Source organism: Pleurotus ostreatus (assembly GCF_014466165.1).
Source record: "Pleurotus ostreatus strain PC9 chromosome Unknown scaffold_8, whole genome shotgun sequence".
Lineage (NCBI taxonomy): Eukaryota > Fungi > Basidiomycota > Agaricomycetes > Agaricales > Pleurotaceae > Pleurotus > Pleurotus ostreatus.
The window spans coordinates 1,014,550-1,028,757 of NW_023503163.1; the positions used below are offsets into that span (position 1 = coordinate 1,014,550).

General features: G+C 51.2%; 4 protein-coding genes across 4 annotated transcripts; 3 read left to right on the forward strand and 1 right to left on the reverse strand.

Annotated features, from left to right (window-relative positions):
- Positions 1-2,820: 2,820 nt before the first annotated feature.
- PC9H_010663 (uncharacterized protein) lies at positions 2,821-3,426 on the forward strand (the record flags this gene model as incomplete). Its single annotated transcript, XM_036780156.1, has 1 exon — positions 2,821-3,426. The coding sequence occupies one exon, from the start codon at positions 2,821-2,823 to the stop codon at positions 3,424-3,426; it is 606 nt and encodes a 201-aa protein (XP_036627539.1).
- A 678-nt stretch (positions 3,427-4,104) lies between these two features.
- PC9H_010664 (uncharacterized protein) lies at positions 4,105-7,515 on the forward strand (the record flags this gene model as incomplete). Its single annotated transcript, XM_036780157.1, has 12 exons — positions 4,105-4,244; positions 4,296-4,416; positions 4,466-5,045; positions 5,094-5,228; positions 5,282-5,688; positions 5,736-5,827; positions 5,886-6,216; positions 6,271-6,352; positions 6,407-6,462; positions 6,512-6,598; positions 6,648-6,851; positions 6,901-7,515. The coding sequence occupies 12 exons, from the start codon at positions 4,105-4,107 to the stop codon at positions 7,513-7,515; spliced, it is 2,850 nt and encodes a 949-aa protein (XP_036627540.1).
- Positions 7,516-8,009: 494 nt separating this feature from the next.
- On the reverse strand, positions 8,010-9,620 carry TRM61 (tRNA (adenine-N(1)-)-methyltransferase catalytic subunit trm61; the record flags this gene model as incomplete). The annotated part of the gene is made up of 7 exons (XM_036780158.1): positions 8,010-8,449; positions 8,506-8,596; positions 8,655-8,713; positions 8,768-8,865; positions 8,925-9,027; positions 9,237-9,507; positions 9,567-9,620. 7 exons carry the CDS (start codon positions 9,618-9,620, stop codon positions 8,010-8,012), a joined length of 1,116 nt encoding a protein of 371 aa, XP_036627541.1.
- A 301-nt stretch (positions 9,621-9,921) lies between these two features.
- Positions 9,922-11,455, forward strand: PC9H_010666 (uncharacterized protein; the record flags this gene model as incomplete). Its single annotated transcript, XM_036780159.1, has 8 exons — positions 9,922-9,952; positions 10,002-10,027; positions 10,084-10,126; positions 10,190-10,274; positions 10,326-10,447; positions 10,519-10,622; positions 10,670-11,184; positions 11,242-11,455. 8 exons carry the CDS (start codon positions 9,922-9,924, stop codon positions 11,453-11,455), a joined length of 1,140 nt encoding a protein of 379 aa, XP_036627542.1.
- Between the last annotated feature and the right edge of the window lie 2,753 nt (positions 11,456-14,208).

Below are 14,208 nucleotides of genomic sequence, written 5' to 3' on the forward strand. Positions count from 1 at the left end.
AATCGAATTAGAACGCCCCTCGTCAGTTGTAGAGTTGCAGCGATTCCTGGGGCTGGTCGTATACTTCTCCGCCTACATCCCCCACTACGCTCACATCGCCTCCCCTTTATTCACACTTCTCAAGAAGGGGGTACGTTGGACTTGGAATACAGAACATGAAATTGTGTTCGTCAACACTCGCAACGCCCTCGCTGCTGCCCCTGTCCTAGGACACCCCATTCAAGGCTCCCCATACCGGCTATACACTGACGCCTCTGATTACGCACTGGGCGCCAGCCTGCAACAAGTACAAACGATAAGGGTTGGCGACCTGCGAGGTACCAAGGCATACGAACGGTTATCCAATGCCTACCAAGCCCACGCTCCCATTCCGCCGCTAGTCAAGGTGTACCCCAGTGGCCATGACGATGCAGGCCCCGCATCAATGTGGGGCTCGTCTCTGGACGATACGCTTGTCCGCGTCGAACGAGTTATAGCTTACTGGAGCCGAACTTTGAAGTCGGCCGAACGTAACTACAGCGCCACAGAGCGCGAGGCCTTAGGAGCTAAGGAGGCGTTAGTTAAATTTCAGCCCTTTATTGAAGGCGAAAGAATTACACTCATCACCGATCATTCTGCCCTAACCTGGGCGCGAGCCTACGAAAACTCGAATCGACGCCTCGCTGCCTGGGGGGCCGTTTTCGCTGCGTACCCTGGACTACGAATTATCCATCGCCCCGGACGTGTCCATTCAAATGTGGATCCTCTCTCGCGCCTCCCTCGTAAACCTCCTCATCTCTCGCCCATGCAAGACCACATCGAAGCCATCATTCCCAATGAAGAGAAACGACGAATAGCTCAGGATGTAGAGAATCGCAGGGAAAGCGCTAATCATTCAGTCTTCTCTACGTGGTGGTGGTTTGAGGAAGCAATCGTTGAAGAGCACCTTTCGCGCGCCTTGGCCGTAGAGACACGACAACAAAGACGCTTACGAGAGGAGCCGCCCTCGTCCGTAACCCCCCCGGACGACCTCCAACCCGCTACAGACCCTAATACAGATTCTACGGAGTACCCCGCTACCCCTTTCTCTACCCATCCACTCCTCTCCGACCACTGGACTCGTCCAGATTCCCTCGAAAATACCCTCGATAACGCGTACGATGAACGCCATGTCGAGGTATTACGACCCCACCTACTCGTTGCGGTCAGCCCTAGCGAATTAAAGAAGTGGATACGAGCGTATTCACACGACCCTTATTACCGTGACAAGGGTGTCGAAGATGCCAACCCCTCCACCCTGCTAACTCCCTCGCGATTTCAACGCAGCGACAATGGTCTCATCTACTTTGTAGATGCAGACTGGCGTTATCGCCTGTGTGTTCCCCATGACCAAGTAAACGACATCCTCAACTGCATTCACAACTCTCCTCAAGAAGGCGCGCACAGCGGAGAAAAAAGGTTTATAGCTCGGCTGAGAGAATTATTCTACTGGCCCCACATGGTTAAGGATGCCACCGAATTCGTCGCCTCGTGTGACGTTTGCCAGAAGACAAAGATCAACCGACAAGGCCCACAAGGTGGGCTTCGACCCGCGCACATTCCTCACCGTCCCTTCGCTACCGTTTCAATGGACATGATCACAGGATTACCCGAGTCTGGCCCGGAGAAGTACACTGCTATCCTAGCTTTCGTGGACAAACTAACGAAGTATGCCATCCTCGTCCCCACCTACAACGAGCTCGACCAAGTAGGATTTGCGCTACACTTCATCGGTCGGATCGTGAATATCTACGGCTTGCCCTCTCGAATTATCTGCGACCGCGATAAAAGATGGACGTCTTCATTCTGGCGTTCGGTCGTCGCCTACTATGGGACGAACCTTGTTCTATCCTCTGCACACCACCCTCAAACTGACGGCCAGACTGAAGTCCTCAATGCTCAAGTAGAAACAATGTTGCGTGCTTACGTTGCGAAGGATCGGGCAAGTTGGGCCCAATGGCTAGGCGTACTAGCTTTCTCGTACAATTCCTCTACCCACTCGTCCACGGGACACCGCCCCGACTTCTTACTTCTAGGGTACGAACCGCAGATAGGAACCTCGGGTCTCGTCCCCGACTCCGTATTCGTCCCTCGCCCACTAGCCAGCCAGCGTGCCTCCAACTTCGTAGCGGAACTCCAACACCACAGGCAACTCGCCCGAGACGCGTTAGTGTTGGCTCAAGAACGTCAAGCAAAGTCTTTCAATCGCAAGCGCAGACCTGTTCGCGCCATCGAACCAGGCGACCTTGTTCTAGTCAACCCTCACACTCTACAACTGATTGAAGCAACCGGCACAGGACGAAAACTCGTACAACGAATGATAGGCCCTTTCGAAGTTCTAGAAAAGATAAACCCTCTCGTCTATCGCCTACGATTACCGACGAACTACCCCATGCACCCTGTTGTGAATTTAAGTCATCTCCGGCGTTACATCCCCTCGGACGCACGCTTTGGGACAAGGGAAGTGCTACCTCCCACACGCGACATGGTTCCCGCATCCGAAGAATGGGAAATCGATAGAATACTTGGTCATCGGACCACGTCCAGTCGCTCTGGGAAAGTGCGTCAATATCTTGTCCGATGGAAAGGTCTAGATGCTGCGGAAGACTCCTGGCTAAACGAACACGACCTTCGAAATGCACCGGAATTACGGAGAGATTACGACGCACGAGTCACAGGACGACCGCAGTAGACGTATCTACCCACAAAACGCCAACAGTGGGAATCTGCCTATTGACCCATGAACACCTTTAAAAGAAGGAAGCATCCTTCGTCGCTTCACTCAGACAATTACGCTTCGCCATGAACGACCACCTATCCTCCATGTCGACGGAGGAATATCTAAATTGCCTATACCAAGCCTCCCCCCCCTGCGTCTCGCAAAACTGGCGTTTACGATTCACTGATCTCCGAGAGTCATCGCCACATGACCTATTCGCGCTCTTGCACCACATAGACCAGCACGTCGAGATCAACGTCGATACAGTCATTCGCACGTGGGATGGAAACATACCCGTTTACTGGGTACGATTCCAGTCAATAACGGAAGCTTTGGTGGCGAGAGGATTCGCCGTCAACGCGGAAGGACGCTACAGCGTAAAGGTCACTGGAGCGTTAGTAAACAAGGACCTCTTCAACATCGCCGAGACAGAGGAGAGTAATCCTCACGCCCCTCCTCCCCTTCCCGTAAACCGATGGGATAACCCACTACGATTGTATACACTCCCGCCATCCACCCCGACTACACAACCACCCACGCCAGACCAAACATCACCGACTGCACCGACGACTACGACAACGAACGCAGCGGTCAGCACGACAACGGAACAAAAGACAGAGACGTCGAAACGTTCTCTCTACGAACGATTACAACGAACACCATTAAGCGAACGAATCACCACACCGTAATCAATATCTATTCTTCCTACTATGTACAACATTCGCTCAGTCAACACGCAAGGCAACATACCGTCCATACGATACCTGGGGGGCAATGTGATGCGGTACCGAAGTAGTAGCCATCGGTAGGAACAAGGACTCTGTAGGTATCGTATAGCGTAGTTATCGTACACGTTGACAGTGACGTAATATATATACTCTTTTCTCCAACCGTCACCATCTACGTTAAGCGCTCGAGCGCCCCCCGTCGTACGAGGCCTCGACGCCCTCCCCTGCTCGGGTCACCAGCCCGTTAGCTGCGGACTAGCTCACCCAGGCCAGGTCGTCGGCCCTCTACCCTCGCGGGAGCGACGCGAGCTCTCTTACGGTTCAACGACGCGATCTCTCTCACGGACGCATTACAAGCAGTCTTCCGAGTCTTGGTTTATTGCAGCCCCAGCCCAAGTCGCCCAACAACGCAAACTCGTCGCTCATGATGCGCAAGCCGCAGAGGCCAAAGTTCTCCACATAAAACAGATGGAATGGCCCGGGAGTGGAGAGAAGAGTGGACGGGTCCTACTAGGAGATAGGGGTGGCACGGTACGCGACGCGAGTCAGACGCCGTGGAGAGTCTTGACTCCCACCATTCCGCCTTACTGACTTTGGCGGCTTCATCACTATCGCATCCTTTTTATCATATTTATGACTATGGATCCAATCAATAATTCTATCTTATCCTCTGATGATAGTGACGACGAACTTGATTGGGAAGAAGTTGAAGTTCCTCAGGCAGAGCACCTAGAGATTACTCTGCAACCTAAGGCGACCAGTACAAAGGCATCGACGAAGTGAGTAGGTTCATTCAGCTCAACACTCTGCTTTCCCGACGAACGTCCTAGGCGAAAAGGCTTGTCGCATACGGAGCGGCTTACGCGAATTCACTGTCACAAGATCCATACCATTTGTCTCATTGCTAATGGGTGGATACGAAATCACTGGATTAATGATGAACTGCTGCAAGTAAGCTTATATCATTATGCATCGTCCTATATAACCCACGACACTTTAGGCGCGTTTACTCTCGTTGACCCCACTACCTCTGCAAAATAGTTTTGCTATGATACACAAATCTCGTGTACCGGATGCGGCGAGACGAGGATATCTATTCGAGGCCTCTATCACTCGTTTGGCAGAATGGTGGTCCGAGTCTTTCTTTGAGGTGACGCCTGAAGGCCATTTACGCAACAGAACGTTTGAGGATGTCCAACTAGGCCTTGAGGCTCAAGGCTTTCGCTCCCTGGCCGAGCCTGCAGCTAAGAAACCCGCGGCACCGGCACCAGCGTTTCCAGAACTTATTCAATCTTTGCATCAATCACCAACCATCGACAATGAAACGCTTCAAGATATATTAGACGACGACGGCGAATTTATCAGGACTCCGAAAAGCCTCATGAAACATGCTCTCATGCGCAAAGGCTCTCGAGATCTAAGTGCGCAACTGTTCACAGCGCTGTGCCGTTCTTTGGGTATTCCTACAAGACTGGTTGTTAGCATCCAAAGCGTACCATGGCAGGCCAATATCAACAAACCCAAAGCAAAACCGAGGACGAAGAAGGGCAAGGGGAAGGCTATTGAAAGTCAAGCTTCGAGTGTCGACCCTGGTTCTGGTTCAGACGCCAAATCAACTCAGCTACAAGGTCAGTCTCTCAATGGCGACTTGAAGGAGCAATCCCAAGCCAAATCGAACCCCATCATCAAGCTGCGCAAGCAGAAGCCCAAGGGAAATCGTCTTGGCGGACCTTCCCCAGCGGCATCGAGTTTTGCAAGAAACCGTGAGTGCGCTCCATGTCATGTTGTCACGGACCCTCAGTGAGCACAACTACAGATATTCCTTCGCCTTCGGTAACCCCTCCTGTATTCTGGACAGAAGTGTTTTCTCGCGGAGATGGCCGTTGGTTAGCTGTTGATCCTGTCCGATGTATCGTAAACAAGAGGAAAGCATTCGACCCAAGCCCTGGCGCAAGTGCGCCTCCAGGCCCATCATCTTTTGGGAGTCTCGGAACCCCCGCACCACAGAAGATTGCCCGTCCCACATTTTCGTATGCTGTTAGTGAGAACAGAATGGCCTACGTCCTAGCGTTCGAAGAAGATGGGTACGCTCGTGATGTCACCCGGCGATATGCAAGAGAGTATGGAGCCAAGGTCTCGAAAGTGCAAGGTCAAGGTAGGGGTAAAGGGAGACTGGAGTGGTGGAACCGAGTACTGAGCATTGTGCATAGACCGTACCGTTTGGTACGTTATCTTTCTTGTGCACTCTCCTGGTCCTGAACACAAGTCAGCACAGAGATGATATCGAAGATGAGGAGCTAGACGCGAATGAAATGAAGGAAGCTATGCCTACTACAATCTCCGGCTTCAAGGATCACCCGCTGTATGTGTTTCTATGAGTTGCGAGCGCTTCCTTGAGTATTCATTCATATGGATTCTAGATACGTCTTAACCCGGCACCTACACCAGAACCAGATTATATACCCAGAGCCGCCAGACACGCCAGAATTAGGCAAGTTCCGGGGCGAACCTGTATATCCCCGCTCCGCTGTAGTCGATCTAAAGAGCAGCGAGAACTGGCTTCGAAGCGAAGGAAGGGTGGTGAAGGCAGGATGTCAGCCCTTGAAGATGGTGAAAGCGCGATCTGGGACAGTGAATAAATTAAGGGAGATCGAGACCCTCAAGACGGCAGGAGCGGGCAACGGAGAGGTCATGCAGGGTTTGTATGCGAGGGGCCAAACAGAAATGTATGTCCCACCACCGGTCATCGACGTAAGTCATATCTTCTAGAATGATGCTTGGCGGACTAACATATGGTCTTTGCAGGGGATCGTACCGAAGAATAATTTCGGAAATATCGATCTGTATGTGCCCTCCATGCTGCCCAGGGGCGGAGTACACGTTCCCTGTTGAGTGTCCATGTTGATTTCTGTGTGGTCAATACTGATCTGCGCTTCGATAGTCAAAGGAGTAGCAAAGATCGCACGACAACTAGGGTTGGATTATGCAGAAGCTGTGGTACGTACCTTTAGTCGTAGCCGGGAGGATAATACTAATGTCCAAAAAGACTCGCTTCGACTTCAAAAACAGGAGAGCATTGCCCGTCATTGAGGGCGTAGTGATTGCTGTTGAAAATGAAGACGTCTTACTTGAGGTACCTTCCATTTAGCTCCTTGGGTTCAGCGTCTCATGCACGTTCATAGGCGTATTGGGAAGCCGAAAAGGAACTTGAGGAGAAGGCGCACAAGCAACGCGAAGAACGAGTAGTGAAGAGATGGAAACGCCTCATCCAAGCTTTGCAAATACGGCAACGTCTACAGAATCAATACCAGAATACGCATAATGAAATCCCACCAGCTGATCACCACCAGCCAGTGCAAGGTGAAATGGTCATCGAAAAGGATCATGTATGTGACAGCATTCTTTGTCCCTGTTATGTATCTTATTCGTCGTCAGGATACGGATCAGGCGGGGGGATTTCTCGTGGGGGCAGACGATGTGGTACAACCATTTCACTTACCAAGGAACTTTCATCCCGTACTCCCCTCTTATCCTCCCGTTCTCCGCCCAGCGCCCCATGAGGCAGACGACGGCGTCAATACAAGTGAAAATGAGGACATGGCAAACCCCGAACCAGTTATATTCAAGACAATGGATATCGATTCGGATGAGGAACCAAATGTGGATGTGAATACGACTTCGAACACATCGCAGCTAAACTTGGTCCCGAAATCTATGAAGGAATTAGCTGCGAGGATGGATACAACATCCGTTGCCGCGGATGATGTCTCCGAATCGCCCTTACCGCCCGAGACTGAGGCTACGACGGATCAGGCTATGGCAAAATCCACATGCACCCACAACGGCAAGGCTCTAAAGCGAAGCGCGACTCGATCATCTGCTCGTGTCTCCAGACAGAAATGCAAGAAGGATAGCGACAGCGAAGACGAGTCCATGGCAAGCGATTCCCCGCTGCCGAAGAAGCGACGGACAAAAGGTTTGGATGAAAGCGTGCCAGTGCCATCATCCAGTCGAGTATTACGCCCGCGGCTACCCAGGCGCGAGGCTTAATATGGCTATATCCTCTACCATTGAAATCCCTTGGGCATAAGACGCGTTGCTTACGGGCACCCATTTCTCCGATGGGGAACACATGTGGCATGGATGGAGGTCTCGATGGGTCGTTCCAAGAGGTGTTGTTGTCAGCTATATTCCTTAACTCGTCCATCTTGTTATGAAGATGATCCCCTCCCTCAGACATCTAACCAACATTAAGAACCAAAGCATGGAGACATGAGAATGACAGCATTAGAATGACCACACCAGTTAACAATGATTCTTCTGGAAAGTGGCCTTGTGTAGAAATCGCCGTCAGCCCTGTTGGTGAGGTGGAGCTGGGATTCGATCCACCCCTATGGACTATCCCTAGTGCCTCTTAGACGGCGGCGAACCATTTAGTACGACACGCGTTCGATGGTGGGTTCTCTCAGATCTGTCTAAGTGACGTCGAGTACACACATACACAGTTAAGCTCAGACTTTCTATGTACACATGTAATCCAAAAGTTAGGCATCTACTGTAACTTCCGGCGATGCGGGTAGAAGGCAAGCGAACGTAAGGTATGATGTATGGCCGCGTACCTCGGGAAACGCTTTCGATACAGTAGTTTTCGCCGTCGGCTTCGTCGAATCTGCCACTTCGCTACTTCCCGCGATATTGCGATCGAGGGAAATTGGCTCCTGAGGGATGTCGTCGATCTCATCTGTCTTCGTGCGTTTTCCACTGGCTGTATCGTGGTGTGATTCCTCTTCAGCAAGATCTGCCTCCCCTTCACGTTTCCGCTTGTTGGCCAGGTTTTGCCTCGTAGCCGCAATCTGCCGCAAACGTTTGTCTTCACGTTTTTGCTCGGCTTTCTTGAGAATTTCGCAGGCATCATCAACCGAGCGCATGGGTGGCACCTGGTCCACCTCGTGTGGCCTCACAAGCGATTCATACATCGTAATTTCTGCCAATCGAGGTTAGAGTACTTTTCTCATTGCAATTTCCGCTTAAATGACGAACCTGTGAACCCGGCATCATTCAATGCGGTAACTGTCCTTTGCACTTGTTCTATGCAAGGACTGAAACAGCAGATCCTTGTGAGGCAATCTTTCTGCAGGGGAATACGGCACAATGTCCAGAATGCTGTAGAACACGAGGTGATAACTCACTCGGAGTGCCTTTTTTGCTTGCGGAATTGCGGACCATGGCATCGGCAAATCAAGGAACACTGAGAGGCGTTAGAGTCGGTGGAAGTTCAGATCTACTGGTCCATGTGTCATACCTGCATCTGCGGCACTTTCCACCGTGAACCCATCTTTACAGACGTTTCGATGGGTTAATGTCACAATGTCCGCGAGGCCATGTCGGGTAAATTCTTCCCTGCAAAAGATGATAGTGGTTTGAGCACGAGGCCGCGTCCGGGGAGAAACCACGCTGACTTTGCCTTGCTGGCTCTGAGCTCGTGGAATTCGTATGACCAAAGGTGTCCGGTTTTGCCTACTGACCTGGCAACAGAATGAGAGAAGGAACCCGATCCTGTACCTTGATCCAAAATAGGCAATTCAGAATCGGGCATAAAAGTGTTCTGCGCTTCGCTCACCTGCAAAAAAATGGGGAGTTAGATCCAGGAGTTGGTCCAAATAAGCGAAATATTGTGGGGGTTGTCGCGTAAGTGAATCGGAAGCATGCGCCAAGGCTTACGGCACGCAGCCTACAGCAAAAGTGGAAATTTTCGACATCTATGAACCAACCTGCTTCTACTACACGACTGCCTGGCTTTATGTCCAAATGGGATGTGATGAACGCGATATCGGCCAAGTATAAGATTTGGGTACGGTGTGGGAGGGCCATGGTCCACAATTCGGGTGTCGGCCGGAGAACGTGGATGAAGCCCTTGCCATTGCGAGAACCAACTTTGGAGCCGTAGGGGACTCCGACAAGGTCGTCGTGGCGATAATAACCAAACCTAATGTTCAGATCCTTCCCCGGCGTAACGACCAAAGGCTGTATGAGGTCTCTTGTCTGATCGTTAATCAGTAAATCAGCAACAACCGTAAGGAGGATCAGCGCGAATGCCTTACCAGCCAGGCAATGACCGTGTCGCCTGGTGCAATTTCTCGCGCCGTCGACCACATTTGAGGCGAGGAGCCTTTATGGTAGATGATCAAAGCAAGCCACCCTTTTTGGGATGCAAAGGGGTCAGAGTCGCGGTCTCACGAATCGCGTTCTATCCCTTTCTCCCTGAGGCCGGCGCCAAATCCTGGGGTTGCATTGTGCAGGACCCTAGATTCACCCACTGACTGCAATCTTGCCCTATTAAAGTACGTCCTTCTATTGCAAGTGTACGGTACCCGTGTTCTCATTTCCTGTTATTCTCCACCACCCGCGAACAGCGTCCAGGAAGCCATCATCTGCGCCGCCGATACGCGCTAAAGGATGGATGCCCCACACTCCCATCTCTCCTTCAGTATGTTCTCCCCCTCAGCGGCTGTAGAATCCTTGCTGATGATTACCAGTCGGCATTGTCGATTTTGCCCCCGAGGTAGACCAGTTCACAGCTTATACGCTAACTACGTTTGAGCATTTTCCGTCCTTCAGGCGAACTGGGTCTTTGTCAGCGAGTCGGTGACGGATTTGCTGGGTGAGCGGGCATGATGCTCAGCATTACTGAAGATTTGCGCGCGGACTAAAAATGCGAGGGCAGGCTACGAACCAGCGGATCTCCGCGGCACCCCTTCCCTCCAGCTCGTCCATCCAGACGAATTTCCTAGAGTCCAGAAGATGCACTAGTACGGGTTTCTGCCTCGGTGGAAGAGCAAGATGACTCATGCTTTCCACAGTCAAACTATACAAGAAGATAAGGCGGCGGTTATCGCGTACCTCCGTCTACGACACAAGGACCCATACAAGGGTTACGTCCTGTGCGGCATCTCTCGAACTGTCGTTCACAATGTTCTCGTTGGTCCGTGTTTCCGTATATTCCCTTTGAAAAATCCTTGCCGTTCGTTACGTAGTATTGACATCTTTGGATAGGAAGTGTCTCGTTTGCGACGCCCGGCGCGAAGGCGTTACATAATGCTTCAACAGCGCAGGAGATTACTGTCATTACACCCCATGCCCGGGATTTCGAATTTAGAGTAAGGATTCTACTCAACTTTTGACCCGTCCTCAATCCCGTTCGCAGCGATGGAATGACCCATCACCGATGCCCCCCGATGCTCCTCTGCCCAGAGGACGTAGCCTTTCCCTCACGTCCGATGGCTTCTCACGCCGAAATCCAAGCTACTCCCCGCCCAGGAGCAGGTCGAAACCAAGAGGGAGAAGGCCACGCAAGAGTCGATCCCGTGGGCGCGATGACAGCTCATCAGACAGCCCCTCCAGATCCCCATCCCCTAGGCCAGCCGTAAATGAAGACCTAGACTTCGATCTGCTGCCACTTCAATCCTTCAGAACCGCGTTGATCCTTGACAGGTTTTCTGTTAATTGCCCCATCATCTACTGTTCGAATGACTTGTTGCTCTCGACAACGACTGCCATGGGTCGAAGCTTTTTCGATTTTGTGGCCAAGAAGGACGAAGAGATCGTGCGCAGCTGGATGGATGTCGTCAAGGGATGGGGGGTAAATGAACGTGGCCAACCTAGCGACGGGGGCTTTGGTTATGGAAAATTCACGCTTCTAACAGAAGGAAGAGACTCCTCGTACGTTCAACAACGTTATAAAATGCTATCCGGTGTTGAATCCCCGTTGGTCTCTAGAACCCGCATGCCGGAACCACCTCCATCGAGGCACCGCCAAGGATCCACGTCGAGAGCGCGGGCCCCCAGCGTTCGGGCTCGCGGTGTAATTCGACCTCGTATTCACGCCCTTCTGTCTCCAGACTCATCTCGTCAAGTACCCGTAGATGCCATTTTCTCTGCCCATTCTGATGGTATGATGGTTATCCTCCGCCACGCCAACACCGGGGCCTAGTCCTCACTGCTCATGCCCCATTACGGCCACCACCCGGATTCGATTTCTCTCCATCTAGCTTCCGTCTTATTGTCAATCTGTATGATCATTTCCATTATCTTCAGAAAGGTTCCGCGACTTGTTGTTTACCTCCGTTGTTGTTTGTATGTATTCGCTGAGCACCGTCCAAGAAAACGTTCCATATTCACACAAGATCCAAGTTCCAGGTGATGGAAAGGCAATCTCGTCGTGGCTGTGTTGAGTCGGCAGACGATCCAACCGGATCCGAGGGATACCTCAAGGCCTCATGCTTGATGCAGGTGTCAAGAATACGCCTATATTTCTCTTCGGATTTCGTAAGTACGGTGCATGCACAGGGTGAGTATAGTATACATTGACACACCTATCCAGCACGAAGGCCAGCCTCGTCGCACGCATGCCCAGTCTGTCCACAATGCATGGGAAGGTGGTAATGATTTGAGATCTCATCGGACCAGGTGACTATCAGTGTCATGAGTGCATGAGAACAATGTATACGAGACTTCCCCACACTAGTGGCTACTAGTCCCCGCTCGTAATCGACGCAGATGGGGTAGACGCGCGACAATCAATATCATTGGTGGGAGTTGAGAAGGAAGATTGGCTGAGAAGTCCTGTCACGTACGATCATGGGATAACGAACGGCACGTGATACAAACTCGGCGCGTTACTTGCCAGACGCGTCGAGTGCTTCAAACTCGACGTCGATCATTCATCATTTTCCATGGCCAGTTCGCCCTCAGCGGACCCTCTACGGTTTGTGCAAGCATTTATCTTTATCACTGCATCAGATCACTTACTGGGATCCGAGAATAGTCTTCTTAAAGATGGTTTGTGCCACTCTAGTCGCGAGAAGGACGATGACTTAGTGAAGGAATCTAGTATTCGGCTACCCAGAATTCCGAGGTCAACAAGAAGAGATCATTCGTGCCGCATGTCGAGGTGCGTGCCCTAGCCCACTACACGCGACTATCATCGATAACCTGGGATGGTAGGTAGTGATGTCTTCGTGTTAGCTCCGACAGGGATGGGAAAGGTGCGCGTTCGATGACTTTATGTCTTCTGTACGCTCAACCTCTTCAAAAGAGCTTATGCTTTCAGATACCGGCGATAGCTGTAAATGTGTGTCTCCCGATGTTCTGCTTTATACATGGAAACCATTGCTCATGGTAACCATTCTCCGTCCAGCGCGGCGTTACTATTGTGGTATCTCCATTGCTCGGTGCGTCTATCATATAAGCGAGTACATGCGGAACCAACGTTTGACAGGCCGTTAAATAGCTTTGATGAAGAATCGTAAGCGTGGCGAATTGTAGTCGGTTTCACGTTGACTCGTGCCTTTTTCTTGAAGAGGTCAACCAGCTGCGCCAGAAGAATATCCAAGTCTGCGCATACAACTCTGACATCTCGGACGACGAGAAGAAGGAGGTATGTGGATCCGGGATTCCTGGCCTACGCTACTCATTCATCTTCTTGAGATCGAAGCTGATTTGTTGTCCGGATATTCTGACCTTCGATTGCTCTACGGTATGGCTGATCCTGATAGAAAATCAATCGGAATTACACTCTTAACTGAAGTCACACCGGAGAGGTTATGTACGAGTGTCTTCCGAAATATCCTCACCGCATTAAATCGGACTTCCGGAATAAATAGGCTGGTGGTTGATGAGGTACGTCGAAAGCGTTAATGCCAAGTATCCGATGATATCATTTGGGCAGGCTCACTGCGTGTCGGAATGGGGACACGACTTTCGCGAGGATTATAGACGGATGGGCCCTCTATTTCGACAATGTTTCAGTCAAGTCCCTATCACCGCATTGACCGCTACGGCAACGCCCAGGTGTGTATACTAAGTGGCACCATCCAGGTATAGTTTACTAATGTTCTCTAGTGTTCAGTTGGATATCATCCGTTCGCTCAGGATGTCTGAGAAGAACATGTTCAAGGCAATCCACCCTTTCAATCGTCCAAATCTCTTTTATGAGGTGAGAAGGGAAGCTACTTACAATTGTGCGATTTGCCTACCCGTTGACATAGGTGCGATACTCTTCAGCCCCTGATTCAGTCTCGCAGATGGAAGCCATCGCCGAGTATATCCACACCCTATATCGGCGCCGCGGGCGGCCTTCATCTGGTATAATCTACTGTAGAACGCGGAATACCTGCGACGAGATTGCCTCTCATCTCAGACGGCGGGCCATCAATGCACGGCCGTATCACGCTCGCATAGGGTAGGTCCAAGTGCGTTTCGAGCCTATCTTTGTAGTGATGAGATTCTTCAGCCGTGATACGTTAGCGAAGACGTTGAGCGAATGGGAAATTGGCGGGAATGGCGAAGGCGGTGTAGACGTGGTGAGGACTTTCGCGCGATGGTCTGTTTGATGATTGCCAAATTGGATGTAGGTATGCGCCACAATTGCTTTTGGCATGGGCATCGACAAAGGCGATGTTAGGTGCAGTCACATGGGTTTTGGCCCTCCTCCCCTCTGAGTTAATCACACACGTAGGTATATCATCCATTACGATCTCCCTAAAAGCTTCGAAGGTGCGTTATACCCTCGTGTACTCCGGTTTCACTACTTACTCGATGTAGGGTATTATCAAGAAACTGGTACGTGTGCCTATCCAAACCACGTCTTCAGTGATTTCATCGGTCATAAGGTCGCGCTGGTCGGGACGGTCAAGTAAGTAGTTGACACTGTTTATTTCCTTTCCAGCTGACCCAGATTTACAG